The sequence below is a fragment of the Apus apus genome, chromosome 7, assembly GCF_020740795.1.
Source record: "Apus apus isolate bApuApu2 chromosome 7, bApuApu2.pri.cur, whole genome shotgun sequence".
Taxonomy (NCBI): Eukaryota; Metazoa; Chordata; class Aves; order Apodiformes; family Apodidae; genus Apus; species Apus apus.
Window position 1 is genome coordinate 25,485,613 of NC_067288.1, and position 25,062 is coordinate 25,510,674.

General features: G+C 39.0%; 1 protein-coding gene across 6 annotated transcripts in view; it reads left to right on the forward strand.

The window, feature by feature from the left end:
- Window positions 1-25,062, forward strand: part of ZFYVE9 (zinc finger FYVE-type containing 9) — a 60,601-nt gene that overhangs the window by 22,514 nt on the left and 13,025 nt on the right. For 5 of the 6 annotated variants that reach the window (XM_051625779.1, XM_051625775.1, XM_051625778.1 and 2 more), the window contains 8 exons: window positions 688-2,768; window positions 7,797-7,896; window positions 11,864-12,040; window positions 12,377-12,546; window positions 13,298-13,421; window positions 15,136-15,258; window positions 16,495-16,650; window positions 23,031-23,255. In XM_051625779.1, coding sequence (XP_051481739.1) covers window positions 688-2,768; window positions 7,797-7,896; window positions 11,864-12,040; window positions 12,377-12,546; window positions 13,298-13,421; window positions 15,136-15,258; window positions 16,495-16,650; window positions 23,031-23,255 — 3,156 coding nt within the window. The remainder of the gene's footprint in view (window positions 1-687; window positions 2,769-7,796; window positions 7,897-11,863; window positions 12,041-12,376; window positions 12,547-13,297; window positions 13,422-15,135; window positions 15,259-16,494; window positions 16,651-23,030; window positions 23,256-25,062) is intronic. The other variant, XM_051625780.1, reaches the window with a different exon arrangement.

The window sequence follows — 25,062 nt, forward strand, 5'->3', positions numbered from 1 at the left end:
GGGTTTGAGTTGCAAATTAATCTCAGAACTTGCAGAAAAACATCTGTTAATTTTGCATGGTGTGTCTTGAGTATTTGTTAGTATTTCCTTCTGTTTTCATTCATCTTGATCACTTAAAAAAATTTCTCATTCTTTTAATAGAAAACCTTCCCTACACTTTTTAAAGAAAGGGTTTTTTTCCTCTTAATCTCAGTGGCAATATTTTAATAATTTATTTTAAACAAATTAGGCAAAACTTATTTTAAGCTTCTTTTGCAGTTTTGGGAGACTCAAGCATAGAAGTGTTTTATTAGGTCACATAAATCATATAATGAAAGTTATACTAATTGAAGTATCTTTTTTTTCTTTTTTTGCTTAGTATAATTGCTACTTCTGTGCTGTCAAGGAAGTTGAACATTTTATTGGAGTGGGAGTCTTTCTAGGCATTTCTGTCTCTCTAAAGTATATTAATCAACAGTTTAAAGTTGCTTGTGCACATTCAACCTGATACTAATTGTTGTAGCTCTGAAATTCCTGAGCTCCAGAAAAATGGTTGATCAAGCATCTTAGTTAGGGCAGATGTGTTTTACTGTTGTACCCATATTTGAACATCTCTACATTTATATTTGGGCCATTCTAATGCAATAGAGTTAATAGAACCTGTAGAGTTGATAAGACAGTAAATCCTCTTACTTAAACACTTTTCAGATGCTGCTGTTTCACCTACACTACTGGGTGCAAAGTGGAATCAGATTCTAGATCCGCCTTCTCGTCGTCTGTCCTTTAACCCGATCGTGGCCAATGTGAATGAAACTACAACTCCGAATGAATGTCAACAGAGATTAAAGTCTTTTTCCTTGTCTCATTCAGTGACTACACCTGCAGGAGGAGAGGATCATTGTGCTAATGGAAAGGATTTTAGCATAAACCCAGAGACCCCAGTCATGTGGATTGATGATCAGGCAGCAGCAGATGATCAACTGGTTAAAAGAAATAGTAATCGGGATGATCACTGTAACACTGTGGAAACAGAAGAAAAGAAATGTGGAAATACAGCTTGCTTGCCAGAGGAGAAAAATGTACTAGTGGTGGCAGTCATGCATAACTGTGACAGAAGAACACTACAAAGTGGCGATTTGCTGGATTGTAAAAATTACAACAGTCAGTCCCTGATGGACACTATCAGCTTTACACTGGATAATGAAAACCAACAGAGTGATCAGTTTAGTGTTACTGTAAATGGATCTACAGAGAAAGATACAGATACAGAAAAGGAAGTAAATCAGCTGTGTGCTGAAGATGACTCTGTAAGTAATTTGATTAATGCTTCATCTGAAAGCCTGATGGTTGCATGCCACTCCTCTCAATTAAAGGATGATCTTAATATAAGTAAAGATTCGCTGTTTTCAGAAGATACAACTGCAGGGATTATTGCAGTGACTGTTTTACAGAGACCAGTCGATGGTACTGTTACAATGCAAGAAAATTGTGTATCAGTTGAAAATTTTAGTAGTAAAGCCATTCCTCAGAAAACGGATCTAGAAGCTAAAAGCTCTTCTTCTGGTTCAAGTAGTGGAAACTTAACTGTAGAACAGGAAACAACCCAACAGTTACAGTCTAGGCTGTCTGGGCTCACCGAAACTTGTCAACCTAACATGGCTGGAAGTGGCAATTACAAGGAATGTGTTGCAGAACATTTTGCCCCTGAGGATGTTGGTGCCACCGAAGGTGAAGTCATTGAATGTGACAAAAAACTTGGAACGACAGAATTGCTCGGCGTGACAGAGTGTTACCCTGAATCTCAGGAGATACCTAATTGGGAACTGACAAAGTTGAATGAGATGAATAATAAGCAAACTCTGGGAGAGAATGAAAGACTTTTGCAGACGAAACAGCCTGATGAGGCATGTAGTAATAGTAAAGAAGGTGGAGATGGGATGAGGGAGGAAGGCATAGACTTAAAAGGGACTGGTATAGATGAGCTTGAAGGGTCCCGCCTCTCTGATGTCGTGGCTACATCAGATACAAGCTCTCTGTCTAATGGTTGTGATTCCTATGGAATGCAGAACCCAGTTATTGCTCATGTTCCAAAGACTTTACCCTCCAAGGAAGACTCGGTGACAGAGGAAAAGGAGATAGAGGAGAGCAAGTCAGAGTGTTACACTAATGTTTATGAACAGAGGGGAAATGAGACCACAGAAGGGAGTGGTCTTATTTTGAATAGCACTGGTGACAACATAAAGAAAAATTATTTACATAATCTTTGTAGTCAGGTTTCATCCATACAAGGGCAAACTTCACCAAAACCAATGACTAATCTGCAATCTATCAGTGTTCCTTTTGGTGGTGCAAGACCTAAACAACCTACAAATCTTAAACTGCAGATTCCGAAGCCATTATCAGACCACTTACAAAATGATCTTGTTCCCCCAAATTGTGGAGGTAATAGTAAAAACAAGAACATCTTTGGTAAGACGCAATTAGGGGATACAGCAAATGTGTTTCCTGGTGAAACATCTTCAAATGCCTCTGTTACTGATAGTAATGGGGAACATTTGGAAGAGTATGAATCTGGAGTCTCTAGTAGTCCGTGCCTTGCAGTAGCCCCCGATAGTCCAGATAATGATCTCAGAGCTGGTCAGTTCGGAGCTCCAGTCAGAAAGCCTTTTACGACTTTGGGTGAGGTGGCTCCAGTTTGGGTTCCAGACTCTCAAGCGCCGAACTGTATGAAGTGTGAGGCCAGATTTACATTCACCAAAAGAAGGCATCATTGCAGAGCTTGTGGGAAGGTAAGTTTTTATTTTGTGAGTAAACTCAAAGCACTCTTTTTTCCCTGATACTGTACAAAATCAAATAGAACTTCCTAAGTCACTGGCTGTAGTTACATGTGACATCTCTTCCTTAAAAGCCCTGTTTGATTTGTGAAATAAAAAAAGGAGTTTGTAAGCTCTAATCTCTTTAGGGTTCTAACAGAGAATAACTAATTGGTATTTGTAACGAAAAGAGTTATTAGCCTGCATGAGCAGTGTGTTTGTTGATTGCAACAATCATCATCATTGAATTAATGTCAAACTGCTATAAAATGGATAAGTGCAGGAAACTAGTTTACAGAAATAACTGTGTCAATAATCCCATTAAGATACTGAAACACATCTATGTGAATTGGAAGCATGCTGTTCAATTGCTGGTGTTCTTGCTGTTGTAGATGACTGATCAACTCTGTTCTTTTCAGACTTATGTGCTAACTTTTCTTAAGTTGCTTACATTATTTTAAAGAATATACATTTGCTCCTAGAAAAAAAGATAGTAAGTTACCTGTAGCCTGATATGTGCACACATGGTGAGAAATTTTGTAATGAAGACAACTAAAACATAATTTCTGTATCATTTTGTGTTTTGTGAGAAATATTTTATCATTGACTTTTTTTAAAAAAGTTTTTTATATATGCCATCTAGGTGATGGCATATATAGACAAATTCTTATGTGGCAAGTTTATGGTAAATTATTAGCTTGTAAAGTCTTTTCAAATATCTTGATACTGAAATGCAAGTCAGTGGCACATGGGAAGCAGGAATGTAGGAAAAATGTACTGATCAAGAAACAGTCAACTAACACTGTTGTCAAGTAGATATCAGTGAATATTTTTAAGATGAAAAGAAGTACTAAAACCCACTAAAAACCAGACTAAAAGAAACTTTGGTACATTTAGTCCCTATCCAAACATTTCTGAAGTTGATTGAAGGACCTTCTGACTGCTGTGGGTGATATCTTTTACTACCAGAAGAGTGCAGGGAAGCAGAATGACCTAAACAAAGGACCTAAAAGAAGCAAATATATCTGAAAAGCGCAAACCCTCATGCCACCTGTTTCTGGAAGCAGCCTAGCAGAAAACCCAGGCTTGGGCCTCAGTAATGCACTGTAGGTGTGTCCCATTTGTCCCCATAGTGACCACAATCCATCACATTCAGTCTCTTTGCTGCAACTCCGGGTAATAGATTTTACTCTAATTTGATTTTAAGACATGCTGAAAAATCTTCCCCAGGACACTTTTAAAAGCTAAACAGACACGCACTGTGCACTGGTCCAGGACTTCCAGTTGCTTGCTTCTGCCCATCCTCTTGCAGGTTGGTTGCAGTGGAAGTCCTCATGTGGAACTAGTAACCTCAATAACCTTGAGGTCCATGCCTCACGTGAGAATCTCTAAGGCATATAAATTAAATAAATATCCATAATTACAGCTTTGATGTATTACACTGTCAGTTATTTAGGTAATTATTTTGCTTTTTATGAGTTTCACAAATATGACTACAAGTTTCATTTACAGTGATGTGTTCTGCTTATTTTTGTGTTTTAAACAAGTTCTTTACTTGGATTTAATTATTTTTCTATAATGACTGAAGCCCTGAATTGCACAAATGAGAAGCAGAAAATGAAAATATCTGTAAGCAAAATGGATAAAACATGCCCAGAAAGAGCAAGGCCAAAAAAAATGAAGTGTGTTTTTGGGTTGTTTTCTTTTTCTTTTTAAACTACTGAAGACAAGCCCTGAGAAGAACAAACAGTATTGTTTTGGATGATACGTGGACAATGGATAAAATTAAAGGTCCCCTGGTCTGTAGACAAACTTGTTTCTCAGATGTGAAAAATACATCATGTATTAGTATTTAATATTCTCAGTGTTCTTACAATAATCCTCAGAATTACTTGTTTCTTCAAGTAATTCTTTTGTTACCTAATGCCGTCTGGGACAAATTTGCACACATGCAGTCAAAAGATGTGGCAGAAAGTTTTGGTTTTTCCTGCCTTCTTTTTTTTTTTTTGTATAAAAAAAGATTAATCCCACTCATTAGTAAATGCTAAGAATCAGAGTAAGTCAAGCAATACTTGGCACTTGCTGCAGATGGCTTTGCAATGCTTCATTCCTGTAACAATTCCGGGGGGAAAGAGACCAAAGGCTTGGACAGGCAAGCTCTAATGGATCAGGCTGTAGTGGCTTGAGATAGAGCTATTGGCAGCTGTCTGCTCTTGCTTTCTGGTTGAGATAACCACTCCCAAAGCAAATTATGTTAACCATGTGCCTGTGGTGTAGGTAACTGCTGAATCACAGTGACACTTCCATTGTTCTTATTAAGTGCATGAATCTCACTTAAAGAATTGGGGAGATGGTGTCTTCAGCTCTTGCAATTGATTGTTTCTAGGGGAAGTCATGAGACTAAATATTTTTTAACACAAGCTTTAGCACAACAGTTTTTTTTAAGCTTGATTACCATCAAACAAGTTATTGTGGCAGAGGTATCTGTTTCATTTGGGACTCAAAATTCCATTTAAAAATAGTTGAGTAGCACCTGGGAAGTCTGTCTTGGTTTTTAATTTCAGGATAATAATTGTAAAATTAATGGAAGATAGAAACCTCAGGGGAGTGGTAGAAAGTAATACACTTACTGTAAATGTTGAATTAAAATTAAGAACCTGGAGAATGTGTATGAACATATTAATAAACTTTAGCTTTTGTATTTTTGTATTTTTCTTGTCAGATGAAATAATCATCCTTGATAGGAAAATCAGGACATTTGTATGTCTTCTTTTTAATGACAATCAAAACTATGTATTTTTCTACTAAAATATAAATAAATCACCAAACCCTTAGCAACTAATATTTTAACTACTCTGAGTGAAGCTGAAAATCCTAGTAACAAAAAAGTGGCTTTGGCACTGCTAATTTTTTGTGTGTGTGTTGTTTTTTTTTTAATTGCATGATATACCAAGATAATGACTTGATGATTGTCAATAACAAGACTGAATTGTCAGTTGCATTGGATTGTGTTCTTCCTCTGCATTCCTACTGTTAGAAGATGCAGCCTAAGGGAGGAGTTGTAGAGGTTTTGTCACTGCTTCTATTTTCTCTTTTAGTATTTAGATCATTGCAGTTGGGAGCATTGCTGAATGCACAATGTGGTGTTTGATAAAGGCTCCTAAATTAGATATTAATTTTTGTTGGTCCTTCATTTATGGTTGAACATTGATTTTTCCATGTTCAATACTGAACTTTTGACAGGAAGTTTCTCCCAGAGCACTGGAGTGAGGTCAAATGTCTCTAAAATATGCTGTGATGTTGTTATTAATATTCCCTAGAATGCTTGTAAGCTGGGTTAAGGTATAAATGCAGAAATCAGATTTGTAAAATATATTTGCTCTTTTTTTAAAAAAAAGGATTTTCACGTATTCAAAAAGGTTGGTTTTAGTTTTGCATGAAAATGCTGGTGTATACACACATTTTGTTTCTGAAATGTTTAATTTGTCATAATTAGGAAACATTAAAACTGGTTGAAATGAGGCATGGTGAGCTCTTCTTTCCTCACTTTCAATTTTCAACTCTTATGATGAGCTCAGAGCTTATTTTATATGTGATTATTTTAAACACTTGCCACTAAAAGACTGCAAAGGTAACAGGCTGCAAAGTGGTCATTATTTGGTGTGGTCTTTAACTTGGTTTAAGTTTAGTTAGGCTTACATGTATTTCTATATGAGAATCCTATGTATTTTTGTCAATATTACAGAAATACTATTGTTGAAGTGATGATGGAATAATTTCTTGGATTAAGAAAGCATTGCAGATCATAATAATGCATAGCAAATTGTAGATATAATATCCACCTATAATTAAAGTGTGAAATTATCCCTTGATACCTGAAGTAATTTGTTAGGTAGCTGCTGCTGTTTCTAGATTTCCTGAGTGTGATGTCACCTTTCTGCATGAAATGGGTATTCATCGGTATCTTCACATCACCTGAACAGTCAACCTGAGGAATTATTGTTATTTTAAATATACACATTATTTAAAAGAAATAAGAAGTCATTAGGGCACACTGATTTGTAGTTTCTGCAGGATTTTGAGATTGCAGTTTTTATTGCAGGATCAAGTATGCATGCAAGTGTTTTGGTGCACAAACACAATGCTTGTGTTTTAACGGTTCTGCTTGTCTGGAGGAAGCCTCGAGATTGTTCCCTGAACAGGACTGGGGAATTGTTAGAGCTGGGTCAGGTGAGAAGCACTGGCCATGCAACTGCATCTCTGCAGGGGCTTTGTTCTCCCCTTAGCAGCCAGTGTGCATAAAATTAAGTTCCTGATTTCTCTCTAGTGTTTGTAATCATGTAAAAACAAGGTTTTTAAAAAAAAAAAAAATAAAAAAATGCAATGGTGCAAGATTTTCATGCAGTACCAACACCAGCTTTAAAAAATACCTTGTTTTATATGTTGAACACTTAAAACATTTTGATACACCAAGGTTCACTCAGGTCTCACCTGAGGAACAGCTTGTTATGTATGAAGAGATTAAATAGCTAGAATCTCTATATAGATGAATTGCCCTGCTGCAAATACAAATGACCTGTTGGAATTAATCTGTGCAATAGCAATCTCTTATGTAGAGAAAATGTGTGCATTTAAACATTCTAGAAAGTACTCATGCATTTTCTTAGACTGAAATTACATCCCAAATTGTTAATTCTGCGAGGGATTGTAAAGTGTTAGGAATGTATTAACCCATTGTCATTTATGCCAAACATATTTTAAAAACACCACAGTGCAGTATCAGGACAACATGCATTTATGTGTTCCAGGTAATACTTCTTCATCAGGATTAGTAGGAAAGGCACCCTGGGCAGGTATTGGTCACTGTGGCTTGAGTGGGAAAATACTGATAATTTAGTTCCTTATTTTGCATGTCTAGAGCTTTACAGATACTCTTTTGTCCAAAATCATCAGTTCATAATGTATTTTTGAACAACACTCAAGTTGTTTCCCCTTTGGTTCCAGGTGTTTTGTGCAGCCTGCTGTAGCCTGAAGTGCAAATTGTTGTACATGGATCGAAAGGAAGCTAGAGTGTGTGTAATCTGCCATTCAGTACTAATGAATGGTAAGTGGAAAGAAAATCTGAGATGCAGCTCTTCACTGGCTTTGTGTTGGGCTGCAGTGATGCTATCTAAAAAATAAAAAATCAAAATACTTGATTAGTATGGGTAAGTATTCTAAAACAGAAAAGGCCTTTGAGAAGTCAGCATGGAATCCCTGTGGAGAGTGGGGGTTCCTAAACTAAATGATTAACAAAAGGCAAAACCTGGTATGGTTGCAATGAGTTTGAATTATTTAATTGTGCTATACCAGGATTGCAAAACTGTGATTTTTGATGGGTTTTTTGTTTTTAATTCAGGAGCCTACTTCTGTCCTTTGATGCCTAAGTACATAACCTGTTACACTTTTGTATGGGATGCCAAAGAGAAATGTAGTTGTGCCTCTTCTAGATTATGCACTGTAGGAATCTAGGAAAGTAGTATTTATCCACAAATAAATCCAACTCTTCTTCCTCCTTAACTCCTTGGTTCTGGAGCAGGAGGTCTTGTCTAAAAACCTGCCCAAAAATGTGATTATGCTGTTCAATTGACTTCTGTCCACTACACTGAGGCAACTGTTGCTCAAAGACTCAGTGTTCAGATTTTATATCTTGAATTGAAAAGGTTGAAAAATTGGATTAATTGAGAGAGGATTCATGTGTGTGCTTAAATCATGAGAAAACCTGTCTCATCATGAGGAATTTCAGATGCTCTGTCTTTGGTTTATTAATGGAAAGGTGAATAGGTGACTTGATCTTGGGGTATAAATATATGTCTGGATAATGGAGACTTGATGACAGAAGTTAATTCAGTTGTAGAGGAAGGTCTGACAGGTGCACTCCACCATGGAGTAAGTAGAATGAGAAGTCAGTCAAATTCAGGTTCTAAATACAAACTTACTGACCAGTTACCATTGAATCTCCAATGCTGCAAACGTTTAGTTAAACTCTGGGGACTCTGATAAAAGATTGCTGCTTTATGTTTATGTCCTGGTTTGAGCCAGGATGAAGCCAATTTTCCTTTTTACTGATTTTTTTTTTTTTCTTCAGTGAGCTTTCTTTTGACTAGCAAGTGTGTTCTTCTAAAGCTGATAAGACAGTGGAATGTTTTTCTAACTGCTGGGGCTTCAAGGTCGCACCTTCACTCTGCAGGCTCAGACACTACAGGGAGATCTGTGACCCCCCCGTAGCAGGCTGAGTTAGACAGACAGCAAAATTGGCCAGAGATGTTCCATTCCATATATCTGCATAAGCTCAGAGGAAGGTCAGAGATCACAGAAGACAACTTCCTTCCTGCTTCTCCTTCCCTTCTCTTCCGTCCATGGCCGGCGTCCGGAGAGGACTCCGTCCATCCATCACTGTTGACCCCCAGGCTCGAGCTCTCCTGACCCTCATCACTCTCTGCTCTCTCCAGCAGCTCCGGGATTTCTCGGAACTGTTCCAGCTCAGGGGAGTGTGGTGGGAGTTGCTGGGGGTGGGGGGAGGCAAGAGCCTCTTGCACATACCTGAACATATCTGTATATATTTTCTTATATCATTAGTGTTTAATTAAAGCGGTGTAGTTTAGTTTTCAATCCAGCCAAGTCTCTCTTTTTCTCTCTCCTTCCCTACCTGGGTGGGAGGTGGAGGGGATTGAGAGCACTGTTGTCAGACCTGAGTCAAATGGTGACATTAATAAAGAATTAGGAAAATTGTGTTTTCTGTCAGTGTTCAGGCAAGATAATTTGGATTATATCTTTACTTGTTACAGTACACTAGATCATTTGGGCTGCTGTTTTCAGAAAGATCTGTTAATTTGTTGAGCATCTAAGCTTGGAAGCTCATAGCTTTAATTTTTCTCCAAAGCAGTTCAGGATTATGCAGGTTTGGTTGAAAGTATCTTGAGTGCTTAGTCTGGAGTTGATAATCCAAAATTAATGGACAGTTTCTGCTGTTAAACAGAAATATCGTTTTCTGTTTCAAAAAGTTTAAAGATTAATCTGTGGTAGATTTTAATTATTAATAATTCTTTACTGTAGGCCCAATGTGTAAGGTGATAGGAAATTGTAGGTTGTGGTAATATAGAAATTAAAACAGAGTGCTGGTGATGACATTAAAGGGGTGCTAAAATGTTACATTTTGAGCTGGAGAAATTAGCACATTTCAAGGTGTACAAGAGCAAGGAATTACACATACACCTGGCAAAAGACAGCTGGCTCCTTTTGGTGGTGAGTAGGATTTGTTTACATCTGGGGGAAGGGAAGAATCTGAACATATTTCAGTTGAAACCAGAAGTGTTCTTGTAAAAAGGCATAATAAAATTGATCATATTATAATGATTTCCTTTTAAAAGCCCTTCTGTTCTGTTGCCAGGATGGAAACCCATTAATGGCAGCAAACAGTGACACCACTGTTATTATAGGCTGAGTGCTGCCTGCATGCTTAGGTGTACTTGCCCTGGGCACTTGCGCTCTCTCTCTGTCCCTGCTGCTGTGCTTTGTGATGATGCTTTTGGTTACTGGTTGGTTAACCTGTAGCCTGATCATATCTGATCCCTCCTGATCCTTGCAGTTTCTACGTTGGTGCAGGTTTTGTGCTTTTTGTTTCCACTCAGTCCAGCAGGTTAAGCATTAATCTTCGCACAGTCTTGGAACCGGGGGCAGGAATCACACTCTAAAAGTAGTTACTTCATTTGGTTGCTTGGTACCTGGTTTGTGTTTCACTGGGATGAGAGGGGAGGGTTGTATGTTTTCTGGCACTTTCCCATGGCCAGGATTTGTGTTTAATACATTTCCAATGCTATTTTTACTGTATTTTAAATTGATAGATATGCTGAGTTGGCACTTTGTTTGATTTAGAGAAGGCTTTAAAAATGTTCTTTTACTATGCTATGAATTTTCTAATAAAGGAATCCTAGAGATGTAACTTTTCTTTATGCATTTTTAACACTTCCTTATTTCAGGACCTGTACTTTAAATTAATACAGAGCTGCTGTGAAAAAAAGTCTTCAATTTAATTAATCTTTTCAGATAGAAATGTCAATATCTTTTCTGTTAGCAGGCATTTCACTTTGTTGGATTTGCAGGTTGATGGGAGAAAGCAGGAGGGGTTAATGTTCTGTTGTTTTCTGTTTGTGTTTTTTTGGTGTTGGTATTTTCACCTGGGTTTTCTGACAGTTCATAGCCAAAGGAACACAAAGATGAACATGATTTATTCAGGCTTTATAGCTGTTCCAAGAGCTTAGGTGGCATGATGTTTATGCCTGACTAGAGAAATGCATTTTCCTTACAGGGAAAAAATAAGTAGCACTGTGGAGATACAGACTGTTTCTCTAGCTTGAGGAGAGATTTCCCTGTGATGGATGTTGTTGACAAAGAAGTTTTACATGTTATTGTTTGGGCAGTTGAATTATGGCTCAAGTCATGCCTTCAAAATTAATAGCATAAGGGTGTTTTTTTTTTACAGTTAGGAATATAAATTGTTGGTCTGTACTGATCTGCTCTAGATAGAAAGAAATGCAAAGTGCTTCTTCTCATATACAAAAGATAATTCTGCTCAAGTGTCTTGTAGGTTATAAAACATTTGTTATGAGAATACCCATGTGTCCTAATGGTGTTGAATATACATACATATATATGTATGTATGTATTTTATATATATATGTGTGTGTATATGAATTGAGTGTTTTTAGATAAATCTTTTAATAGGAAACAAAACGAAGCATGAGGAACTAGACATCATTCAGGTCAAAGTGTACTATAATTTTCAGCAAATATTTCTGTATAAAGTAGTATTATTGTCAGACAGGACTGGTGCTATTTCTCCTCCTGCTATGGATTTTTTTTTTTTTTTTTTTTTCTTAATTGCAGTCTTCTGGTTGTTTAAAGAAAGGAAGAGAGATGGTCTTTGAAAGGTGACAGTGCCCATACCTACCGTAGCTGAGAACTTAACACAGTGTTTTGGACTGTTAGATATCTTTCTCTGTGCTCATGTTTCTTGTTTTTGTTTGCTTTAGCTCAAGCCTGGGAGAACATGATGAGTGCCTCAAGCCAGAGTCCTAACCCTAACAATCCTGCTGAATACTGTTCTACTATCCCTCCTTTGCAGCAGGCTCAGGCCTCGGGCGCCCTGAGCTCACCGCCTCCCACTGTCATGGTACCTGTGGGAGTTTTAAAGCATCCTGGAGCAGAAGGTAAGAGTATTTCTTTTTCTTTCTATTTACCTGTAGTAAGAATTTGGAAAGAATAGCTGCACTTCATCCATTCCAAATACTTTAGCTGATGCCAGCTGTGCTATTCCTGGCCTCAGGAGGGGACATCAGGTTTCTAAGAACAAGTTAGCTGTTCTCAGCAGTTGTGTTTATACATGGTGGTGCCACAGGCATTGCTCTTGATTTCTTAAGTCTCTTCCACTCCACCTTTTTCTGTGTATTATTTTTTTTTCAGTTTTGCCCTTCTGTACTGAAATCTTCCAGTCAATGTGGCTGTGGGATCTTAAATTATTTTTATTTTTATTTCGTTCTCTCTAGTGGCTCAACCTAGAGAACAAAGACGTGTTTGGTTTGCTGATGGGATATTACCCAATGGAGAAGTTGCTGATGCAGCAAAACTGACAGTGGCTGGGACAACTTCCACAGGAACCTTAGCAGTGTCACACGATCCATCCAAGCCTGTGACCAACAACACTTTATCAGCAGAAGTAAGGAAGCATTATGCTATTCACCATGATGGCTTTGGTCATGAGAAGTGTATTAGCTTCTGTGGTGATTTCAGTAAGACTGATCTAGGAAATGTGTTGAGGCTTGTCTTAGTACAGTGTATAGCAAGGGTCCTCATGTATTTTAATTGTGCAGAGTGCTGAAACAACCATGTATTTTGAACTGAAATGAACTCTTACAGGGCAGAGCACTAAGCAGTGTTTGAAGTGTGTGTGCTAGGTGGCTGTACAGCCTGGGTATGAAGGATATTTGTGTAATGCATTTTTTAAAAAGCTGAGTCATGGTCAGTAGGGACTTGGAAATTATAAGATGGTCATAGCACAAAACAGAAAAGTACTTTGTGTGGCACTTCTCATAAAATGATGTATGCAGGGAAGTGCAGATACAGTCTAACAATGTTCAATCCACCATACCCTATGTGAGTGGAGTTGAGACTTTGCAAAATGCTCAGATGGGCATAGGTACATTGAGATTTTATAGAGAGATGGGTATGTGTGCTGCCAGAGAAGGGAAGTGCAGCCTCTGTCTAAGCAGACTTTTTAATAATAGTTCATGTGCAGGAGTCATCAGATGATCATCTATTGCCAAACAGCCAAATTATTTGGTGCTTCAGGTTCTCCAGCAGACACAGAGTCCTTCATCTACATCCAGTAATCTTAGTCAGCTTACATTTGTATCATAGTTACTTTTGCAATAATGGACTTTTTGTCTTTCTTTGTTTGCTTCTTGTAGACAGATAATTCTTCTGTATTCTCGGGAAACATAACTCAGGTTGGCAGTCCTGTTGGCAGTGCAATGAATCTAATTCCTGAAGATGGTCTTCCTCCAATTCTCATCTCCACTGGAGTGAAAGGAGGTGAGGATGTAATTTGGCAGCTAGCTTTTGTGCTTACCAGTTGCAATTAGCCTAATAGTTACTGTGTTTATTTAAAAAATAAGATGCTGGCAATATGCTGAGTACTTGAAGATACTCACAATAAGTACTGGAGGGTGAATGTTGTGACACTCGTTTCACCCTCCATCCTTACTGGCATCCAGGCACAGCCCCATCTTGCAGGGAAATGACTGTAAGAAGTAAAACAAAGCAGAAAGAAAATTAACTTCAGTCCAGTAATATGTGCTAATTTCTTCACTAATCGGACTGTGGGGAATGTTTCACTCAGAGATACATTTTAATGAGCCTCCTGAATGTTCATACTTCCCTTCTCTGAAGTTCTCCTGGAACATCGGCTCGGTCTGAGGATCCCTCAGCACTGCATTCAACAACACTATTGCACATCTCAGCCCACACTGAAGCTTTTAGTAATTGTGATGTCCCCTCCCAGGGTATCCAAAGGGGGGAGGATTCAGAAAATTAAAAACTAATTTTTAAAAGGCTAAAAAAATGTGTGTGTTTGTTTATCTGTCAGTTGCTTTCCACAGTCTGATTCATTAAATCCTTTAATATATTCCTGGGATTAACTGATTTTTTTCATCTCTGATTTTTTTATTCCTGTTCAATATTTTGCTGTAACATTACACTTCTGATGTTAAGCTGGAAGTAACTTTTTTATTGCAGGCTAGTGTCAAAGCCAAAATATGAGCAGCATTTAATTTCAAAACAAATCTGTTCCACCCTGTGTTAGCTATTCATGTGGGTGCCTGATTATTCAGTCTCCTCCATAAAAAAGAAATGAAACTACAGTATACTTTTCAGCTTTTGCACAGATAACCTCACATAAATAATATTTTGTATGCTAAGTTGATTGTGTTTCATACGCTGTCACCTACTGAATTTTCTTTGCTGCATTTTACTTCTGATATTCTAATTTTAAAAGATTCTAAAAATCTTTTCCACACTAGAAAGCAAAATTATCATTCTTGCTCGATAGTTTGAGCTGAGAAACCAAAACAGGTTTGTTTTTTTGTCTTTCGAAACCTGTTTTATCAGCATAACTATTTTATGTTAAATCTAAATGCAGAGTAGATTATAATCACATAGATTAATTTTAATTTGCTAGTCATCTGGGTCTAATCATAGAGGGACACTACAGACATCTTTGAAGTTTCATGTTGGGATATGTTTACCCTGGATTTTGACCTTCTATGATTTACAAAAGATGTTGTTCTATATAATATTCCCCCCTTTGTTACCTTCCTAGTAGCTAATGCACAGAAAGTGTTAAGTTATGTGACCATGTGTTGGTGTGTGTAGCCCAGGACAGATGTTCTTGTGCTGTACTGTGATATAAACAACAATTGTTAACTTCTTTGTCATTTGGGATTTCAGTTGACAAGATTTCTCAGTTTGGTTTCCATTTGCTCCTTCAGATGATACAAAAAAATAAGTTGATTTCTAAAACAAGCTGCACTTTTCTAAAGGATGTACAGGGATTGTGCACATAAATGCTATTGAAGTTTTAAAATACCAGCCTAGGAAACAATCAATCAAACCAGCAATACTTAAATAAGTTTCTTTTAAAAGGTCAAAAAAGCAAAAAGCATAATAATTGGGGTTATTTGATTATAATGTAGAGTACTGTACCAGTAAGTGAAGGAGTTAATTGTGTGTTTACTTGTTTCTTTCACAGACTATGCTGTAGAAGAGAGACCTTCTCAGATCTCTGTCATGCAGCAGCTGGAGGATGGTGGCCCTGACCCTCTTGTATTTGTTTTAAATGCTAACTTGCTGTCCATGGTAAAAATAGTAAATTGTAAGTTTTAATTATTAAATAAGGCTTGGGGTATGAGAGGAGAAATGTTATATATCTTATTAGTAGGAACAGCTGCATTTTTATTTGGTAGGATAGACTCTTAACATGTGCATGGACTGAAAACTTTTTACTTATCCATACTAAGTTAAATTACAGAAATCTCTTCCAGTATTTAAGACATCAATACAGGTAATTACATATAGAAAATGTAAACTAGACAGATCCTCCAGTCTTTGGTTTGGAGATCAGTGTTTCCTTTCCAGCTTGGTTGGGCAAGGTGTTTTATGACTCCTTCTTCCTTTGTTCACTCAACTCATTTCCCTGTTATCCCACTCTGGGAAAAGCAGATAGGATCCCACAGTTATACACAGTTCCATTCCACTGTGCTCCGTTTCTGTACTGTGTGTGGATGTGTGAACTTGTCTTGAGAGGAAGGGATGCATGGGGAGGCACAGAGGTGGCTTCTTATGGTAGTGCCTCAGTTGATCTCTGCTGGATAGGAAAACATTATTGGGAAACTCAGGACAGTTTTGCAGTAAAATGTTTTGCTCTGTGAAAAGTTCATACAATAGATCAAGACGTTCTTTGTAAACCTTTCAGCATCTGGTTAGACAGAAGCACAATTTTTACATATATAAAAAACTAATTAGTATGCATATATATATATACATATTAGATGAAAAAAAATATTTTAACAACAGTATTATCAACAAATGAATTGTGAAGCTTAGAGCATGTGCCATCACTACCACTCACGTGAAGCAGAACAACACAGTGACCTCTCATGCAGACACCTGACACCCAGCTCTCCATCTTCAGAGAGAGATACCACTGGCTGAAACTGGTTTAGCTGTCAGGATGATAATGTTCACAGCCAACAGTCTTGCCTTTTCCCAGGTTCCTTCGTTCCCAATTAAATCCCATCCTTTCATTTGGATACAGAGCCTGCTAAAAGTCTGCTCTGTCATGTTAATCCCAAAATCTGACTGGGAGCTGTAATGCTCTGGCTCTTCCTTAGCTGTAAACTGGGAATTACTGAGCTGCTTTTTTTTTTTTTTTGGGATTTGCTTGCTTGCAGGGTGACAAATTTAGAACCGAGTTCATCTGTGTGACAGATGTCACTGTCAAACATGCTGTAAAACTAACTCTTGGAAGAGCTATCTTCCTGTACTGAAATTTAGGCACATTTTATGGAATTCTGATCTTCTGTTCTGATACATGTTTTGCTCTCTGCAGATGTGAACAGGAAGTGCTGGTGTTTCACTACAAAAGGCATGCACGCAGTGGGGCAGTCGGAGATAGTCATTCTCTTGCAGTGTTTGCCTGATGAGAAATGTTTGCCTAAGGATATCTTCAACCATTTTGTGCAACTTTACCGGGATGCCTTAGCAGGTAGGAATGCTCTCTGTTAAAAATGGCTTGGATAGATGATCATACTAGGTGAGATCTTCACATTTTTGTCCTTTGGCAAATGGCTATTTTTTTCTAAAAGATGATAAAAAGAGGACCAGGATCAAAGCTGGTAGGGGGCTGAGTTGTTATTGGTTATTATTATCCAATGTTATATTCATCTCACCAAATAAAAATAGTAATGAGTGACCTAGGGAGCTGCCCCAGAGATCTTCCAACCTTCCTCTGGGTGCCAGGAGAACAGGGAAGGTTGGGCTATCAAGGTCATGCATAGACTAGTATAGCAGAGAAGCAGGAGGACTCTGCCTGCCACAACTTTGTGTTCTGCAGCCATTTCTGACTGGCTGCTCTGACTGCTCTGCTGGGTGCTGGGGTGACAATTTGAACACGTGTGGCTGACATACTTGAAATTAGTACTAGCAGTAAGTGTAGTAGGATACTCAGCAGGGATCATGTGTGCACTAATGACATTGCTTCTAATGTGTGGTTTTCTCAGCTTGAAGTCAGGGTAGTTTCCTTAAAGGTACAGAAAGAAAATTTTGAGAATCCATGAGTATAGCATGTTAAATACGCCCAAGCCAGTTACTTCAGAAATTTGATATCCACAGTGTGTGTGTGTAATGCCACATTCTGGAGATACTATTTATATTATGGAGTAATAAAAATTAATATGTACATGTGTGCCTGTAAGGAACTGTAGGGCATTGCAGAAATTATCCCTGAATTTTTAATTTTAGTATGCAATTGTAAGATGGTATTATGTAAACCCTGACACATTTCAAGTGTGTAAGTAAATGGACTTCCCTTTTTAGCTATTGTTGGTCCTCAGAATAGAAAAATTGTTGCATAAGAAAAAATGCAAATATTTGGTTCTGCTGATTAGAAAATAAAGCTAGTGGTCCAGAGGTGAAATTGGATCACATTAAGGTTATATACTGAAAATACATTTACAAAGGGTTCTACATACAGTTTGAAATGCCTTTGGAATGACTGAATCCAACAGTTTAATAAAATAATGAAAAATATGTTTCCAAGAATGTCTGGGTACACCAAAGGTCAGCTTGTCCAGAGAGGTTGCCAGGTTCAGAATGTACAATTATCTTGAATCATAATGGGTCCTGTGTACACTGGAAACAAATACCTTTCCAAACCTCAGCTCATTTGCAGTGCTTTATCTTCTAATTATGATGTTATTCAGAGAGAGGTAGATATGAAAAACAGTGTGTGTGTGTATTATATATTGCACATATAAATCCAGTTTGGTGTGTACATTTCAGTGAAGTTCTGTATAATTACACTACAGACATACATAATTTATAACTCCTACATAATGTATTTGGAATTCTTTTTTTAGTGCTCTAGTGGTAGTAATTTGATATCCTACAATTGCACTGGTGAAAAGAGCTGCTTACTATTGTACAAGTAAATCAGAAGCCAAATTTCACTGTTTAAGAACTGCACTGTGTAATGTTCTTTTAGTTCTTTAGGATTTGCTCTGTGTTGTGTTTCAGCCATGGAACAGAAGTAGACAGACACCTTGAGTTGCTCTGTGGTACCAAACCACACTGAAGTTCCTGTAGAACATAGCACCTCAGTAAATTCCCATTGCATCTTGTAATGCACTGTCTCAATATCCATTATATGGATATGATGCTGTAGGGCTTTCAGTGTGGTGGTTGTAATCCCTTGGAGGTTGCATGCTGTTGTAGGTGGAGCCATGCTTCCAAAGTGGCCCATTTCACAGGTACTGCACCTCTCCTGGCAATTAGATGATGGACATTTAGAGTAAATGAAAATTCCTTCTGGAAGTTAGAGACTATTTAAAAGCCTACCTCGCAGATTCATTTTTCATTCTATCATATATTGGTTTAAATTTGTTTTGCCATCAGGAAGGTGAAATAAATTCTGTGGATGCTTTTTATTTATCTCCTTTAGTAAAGGTTTTCTTAAAAACAGCCATCAAATAAGAAGATACTTGTAGTATTTTTTCTTGGAATGGAAGCAAGAATTACTTTTAGAGATACTGACTTTGTTTTGAAGTGATCTTAGGTTTTATGTTGGTTTTGTTTTCAGTTGAAAAATGCAGCACTCCCTTTTTGTTTATTTAACTACAGACCTATAGCAATTCATTTTCTATGAACTGCCTTTATTTACTACCTCTTCTTGCTCAGGTTTGAATTCCGCATTCAAGCCTAGAAGCACAAACTTTTATGTACTCCCGCCTCTTCCCAGATGTTCCCACTTTCCTCAGAGGAGAACTTGTTCTCCTGTGGCCCAGTCCTGTCCCCTGTACTAGGTGTTGCTGTCAGATATGGTCTAGTGTTGGGATTCTGTAACTCTAAAACAACTGAAAGATTTTGAAGGAAAAGTGGCATTTTTCACTATAGGTCGTATGCATGTGACTTATAATACATTGAAAAATTGTTAATGAAGACAAGTATTAATTACTGTTAAGTTTCCATCACTTTATTTTTCCTCTGGCCCCTCTGTCATCAAGCTCCCTGCTGTGTTGCTTTTCTTGTTTTAAAAATGAAAGCTAATGATTTCTGTTGTGGTTGTAGTAGTTGTACTGTTGTAGTAGTAATCCCATGATTATCCTCTTCTGTTGGCTATAAGCCTGGCAGGAGGTCTAGTGAATGGAAAAATGAGAGCTTCTGTCCCTCTGAATGGGTACTTTGATGCAGTTGGATGTGTTAATATAGAGCTGCCAGATATGCCCTAGTGCATAAGCTCTTTGGTGGAATACAATAAATGCTACTGTTACTTTTGTAGTGAAAATGCAAATCTGGCAACTGCTTGAAGTGGCTTTGTGATTGCCCTGGTTTTGGGGATATTCTGGATGTGGGGAGATCTACCCCAGTCACAGCTTTGTGTTTTGATTTGTTACCCAGCCTGGTTTTAATTAAATAAGGTGGTCGCTAATACAGAGTAGATCTATAAAGAAGCCCATGTAGATATTCTGAACAGAGAATAAGTGAGGGAATAATACACCCCTGCAACTGTAGTGTGGAAAGATGGATACAAAATCAAACATGGTGTAAGGTGTGAGAGAGAGTGACTGGAAGACTGAGGAGGTTTTGGGTGCTGGTAACTGCCACTCAGCAATAGTACATGAAGCAGTTATGTCCTTTGCCTGTATGAATAAGTTCTTTCCAACATACTGGCTGATGTGTTTCAGTAAAAAGATGCTGAGTATGGCCAGAACTCTGAATGTTGAGTTTCATATGTTTTTTCTCAACATTGGCATCTGCTACAGATGTGTTGTGCCATCAAGTTATGCTCATGGTTTTGTCTCTTCTGCATCTCTTTGTGGTAGTGACTGGGTTTGTGTTACTTTTCCAAAGAGTATGTGCTCATTTACCCTTGAAGAAAATCCATCTGGCAAGATTGTTCCCAGGTGAAAGTTGCTTTGCATCCCTTGCTACGGAGCTGGGATGCTTTGGTTTACAGGATGCTGGGATGTTGTTTGGTGCTTGGGAGTTCTTGGTTGTTACTGATGGCAGTGGAATGAGGCCAGACAGATGCAGTTAACTTGCCCAGCCACATGTGTGTGCCTTCCCTGCAACTGGATGCCAGTATCAGCTTTTTGACTTGAGATGAAATGAAAGATATGAAGGATTCAGTGAGAATTTAATCTTACTGTTTTTTTGTAAAACCACCTAACTGGCTTCACCACATATTGAGGGCAATAAAAAAAATGCAGGAATCTTTTTTTCTTTACCTTTCCTTGTATAAACTCTTTTATTTGAGTCCAGAAGGGGTTGCCAAACTGACATGCAAAGTACATTGTTCATCAGAGGAAGACACCTAAGTGAGCATTTCAAACCAGCAGGGATTACTGGCAGCCCCTGGTCAGTGCAGTAATATTTGTGGGCCAAACCCAAAGCCCAAAGAGGCTTTTTGACTTGTTTTTTTTTGGTTGAAAAGGCACTACAGAAATGTGTAGGAAAACACTTCTTTGATTCTTCCCATGGTCTCCACATTGCTGGCTCTTGCATGCTCTTATAAATAATGAATTGCAGCACAACTACCTAATCCCAAGAGTTTGTCCTCTTAATAGTGGTAACCTATTGGAGTTTGCACAGTGTGAGCTGCCTGTGTCAAAAGCAGTCATTTATAGTGCTGTGGCTTATGGTAGCAAAGTGCTCAACAGCTGAGGTGCAGATTCCACTCTGAGGGTGGTTGTTTTCTTTTCATGTTTCTGTTGGCTGAAAAAATTCTTCTGAAGGCATCCCAAGCGTGTGAGTCTTGAAGCTCCACCTCCCAAAATGGAAAAAAGAAGTAGTTGTCCCCTTCTGCTGCAGCCCTTGGCATCAGGCAGGAATGGAAAGGTCTGGCTGCTTTGTCATCCTAGTGGGCAGCATCACACATCTCAGAGCTGTTCAGTGTTGCACAGCTTCAGTTTGTCTCTTGCACATGGAAAACACTTCAGAAAAGGTTGCAGCATTAGGTTCAGTTCAGCAGTTCATGGACTTCATACATCTTAGGGTTAGAAAGGATTATTATGGTCATATTGTTGGAACCAAGAGCCTCACCAAGGAATTTTACTATCAGGTCTGTAGCTTCTATTTGGGTAAGAACAGATGGGAAAGGGGAAAGGAAGTATAAATGAAGAAGAGGAGATTAGTGAGGGTAGGTGGGAGCTGCAAAAGCAAACGAGTGGAGTTGAGCTAGAAAGGTGCCAGCAGCTATTTTAGATAAGTGAAGATCTTTTTCGTGAACACAAATTGGTACATCAGTTTGCACTCACTAGCAAGATGCCTGCTGGTGCATTAGCAGTGTACTCTCTGGGCAGGCAGTAGGGTCACAGCACAGCCTGAACAAGAAGTGATTTTGCACGTGGGCAGGATCAGTGATTTTCAGCAGATGATAAAATTTGATGTGGCTTTATTAATCATGTCAGTCCTTCAGTTTGACCAGTAGCTGCTTTGCATCAAGTGTGCTCAGCTGAGCATTACAGAAATTGTAGCCACTGAAGAGTTCTGGAATTTGATCTGAGTTGGGGGTGTCAGTGCTGGCTTGTGTGTGTCTGTAAAATTACAAATCAGCTCCTCTGACTGCAGGTGGGAAAGCCAGGGATTACTGCAGAAACCTGGGAGGCCTGCATGAGTGCCTCAAAGCCAGGAGATTCCTCATGACTAGTGTGATCACCCATGATCACACTCTCTGAAATTACTTGTGTTTTTCTTTGAGAGCAAATGGGTGCTACAAGTATTTCCATCTTCCTTTGGAGAACTGTGATCAGCTGTTCTCTACATTGTTTGCATGCTGTTGTTGACATTTGATAAAAGGAATCACACCATGGTTCTTTGCTTCAATGTTAAATGCTGTGTTGGATGTTGTAATAATCTAATCAACATTCAGATTCATTCAGCCATTCCAGTGTAAACATTTTTGGAAATTAAGAACATCAAAGAATAAAAATGTGAGTAAAAATTAGTGATGTTTCTCCCCTGTGTGTCTCGTAGTTGCATTTTACATAAGTTTCCTAATTAAATGAACACTCTTGGGTAATTCTTAAAAAGACCCAGATCTTCAGTCTGTGTCTGAGCAGGCACCCCAGTGGTTTGCTTAAATGAAAGGACAACCAGTGGGCATTGATCATTTTACCAGGTCCCCATCTCTCCTTTAATTGCAGCAGGGTCTAAAAGTTTAGGTCAGTCAACAGCAGCTTTGGCAGTGGAAAGCCCTTGAATATCTGGAAGACACTGAAAACGGGCTTTCTTTGGGTGCTTTTGTACTGATGGGGGGAGGTTGCAAGAACCACCTCCTTAGTAGGGTCCACCCTCATAGCAGCAACACTGGCCTGAGCTGCCCTTCTTCCCTGTCAATCCCTGGATGGCATCATCCCCTCCATTACACTGCCTCTGCTGCTTGAAACAGGCAGATCTCCATGACACAGGCAGATTGCAGAAGTGTCTGAAGGTGGTTGCCCTCCCTGCTCCCCAAGCAGAGGTGGTGGGGCTGTGGTTGTCCACGCTGTCCTGGTATGGCCTGTGGCCATGGCTCAGCCAGTCAGGTGCAGAAGTGAAGGGGTGTGTGTGTGCTCCTAAAGAACTGACTCCCTACCAGTGGCAGTCACCAAGTACATGTATCACCATAGGTGGATGAGCTGGAGATTCCATGGCTTTGGTGGCTCTAGTCTACAGCAGCTACTCCATAACAGATTACCCACTTGTGCACAAGAGGTAACCAGAGCCTCTTGTGTGCAGTAAATTATTGCTTCTTGTGTCATTAATAGACATTAATGTTTCAGGAGGCAAAGTGAGTTTGGTATGGATTTTTTTTTCCCTTTTGAAAAACTCTTTAAATTCCTGATACAGCTCTCAGAACAGTGAAGTAACGAGCATTTTTGTTCATAGGTAACGTCGTGGGCAACCTGGGACACTCCTTTTTTAGCCAGAGCTTCCTTGGCAGCAAAGAGCACGGAGGGTTCTTGTACGTTGCAGCTACGTATCAGTCCCTGCAGGACCTGGTGCTCCCAACCCCACCATACTTGTTTGGCATCCTCATCCAGAAGTGGGAAACTCCCTGGGCTAAAGTGTTCCCCATCCGGCTGATGTTGAGACTTGGGGCTGAATACAGACGTAAGTAACGTGCAGCCTTTTAGCTGCCTTTATTTCTGCAGGACAACATATTCCTGTTTAGAGCAACCCCCTCCCCAGCCCTAATTTGTTACCCAGCAAAGCCCCACAAGGTTAAACTGGCAAGTGAAGATTGTGTTTCATCCCCACATTGCTTCCAACTAACAGCACAGCAGTGCTGAGGTGGTGATGGGACCTGCAGCCTTTTTGCAGCTGTACTGGTTGATCAGGGAGATTTTTGAGATTAATCTAGTTCTGAGCAGCTGTTTGTAGTTCACTTAGTGACCTGAAATAGTAATGTGCAGAACAAATCTGATGTAGCTGGTGTAGTTAGGACAAGGGAGCCTTTGAGAAACTAAGCTCTTTCTGTGCTGAAATGAAAGCACATTTGCTTGTAAGTTTTTAAAACCAGGCTCATTTTTCCAGAGAGTAACAATGTATGTGCAGGGCAACTAATGTGGCAGTTTGTTGCAAAAGTTGTGTTGCAACTAGTAAAAAATAGGCTGGAGAGAGTGTTTCAGCTAAAACCTTAGCAGTTAACATGAAATGAGCATAAGGTTAGGGCTAAATCTTTTTCAAAAATATACTTGCCATCACTGGAGCAAAGAGGTTATTGGATGGCCCACTGTGGTGGGCCAAGATTTGCTGTCTTGTTTATCTGCTGTTTTAATTGGCACTTCTTGTAAATCTGCATTACTGTGAAAATGGTCTGTTAATTTTTTTTTTTTTTTCAAAGCTTTTTCAAACCTTTTTAACAAAATACGTTTTAGAATATGCTTTATAGGGCTTTGTAAGTTGAACTTGTGATGCTTAGGGAACACTGGGAATTGTTTATAAAACACATGTTACTGGAGAGGAAAAGAAATATTGCTTTCTGAGGATAAGGACTGTGGCTGAAATTTGTTTGAAGAAGCATTCGTGTTAAAGGTGTGTAAGTTTTTGTGTGTATCTGTGAGGTTTTTTGAGTAACGTATTTATTCCTGTCCCCATTTAGAAAAACAAAGATGCTCATGTTTTGGATGTGACATCTGTTTTTGAGCACAGAAACAAATGTTTTGATATTCACAGACTGAAGTACCAGCTCTGAATATAGCTGGAAGCTGGGGTTTGAGTCACTTCTATAGCTGGGGTTTGGATTCAGGCATATCCGCCTGTGCTGTGACACTGTGATTGCAGATCACTCCCTCAGCCCCCTCTTGGAAGGGGCTGCATTTGTGTCCCAAGGTTTCCTTGGATACAGCCTCTTTCCTGGTGGAATGGTCAGATTCTGTCCGTTTTCCAGTGCTGCTGAATGTGCAGATCAGGTGCAGGAGTCATTCTGGGTTGCTAGATGTCTAGAAAACATCTCAAGCACGGGGAATGCAGTGGATCCAGGATGTAGCTGAGTAAACATGGGAAATCCAGCTCTCCTTGGTGCCTCAGGACATGGCGCATGAGCTGCTCAGCTGTCTGTCTGTGTGTAGGAGCTGTGATGCCTTCTAGGTCATCAGTGTGCAGAAGCTGGAGCCTGTTTCTCTCAGGAGATCCTGGTGATGTTATTCAAACCTGCTGAGTGTTTGCAGCCCCTTCTGACTACACTGGGAGCCATGAAGATGTGCAGCCTTCTGGGAAATCAGGCTGAGTGTTTGCCTGAGGATAGCTTAGGAACCTGCCTTCAAACATGTTCAGGAAACCTTGGCATTACATATTACTGCATGAGTCATGTTTCAAGCACTGTTCTGGCTTCTGCTGCAACATAATGTCATGTAGCCAGATCCATACACTGCACTTGGAATTGCATCATAGGTATTTTACAAGAATGTTTAAGTCA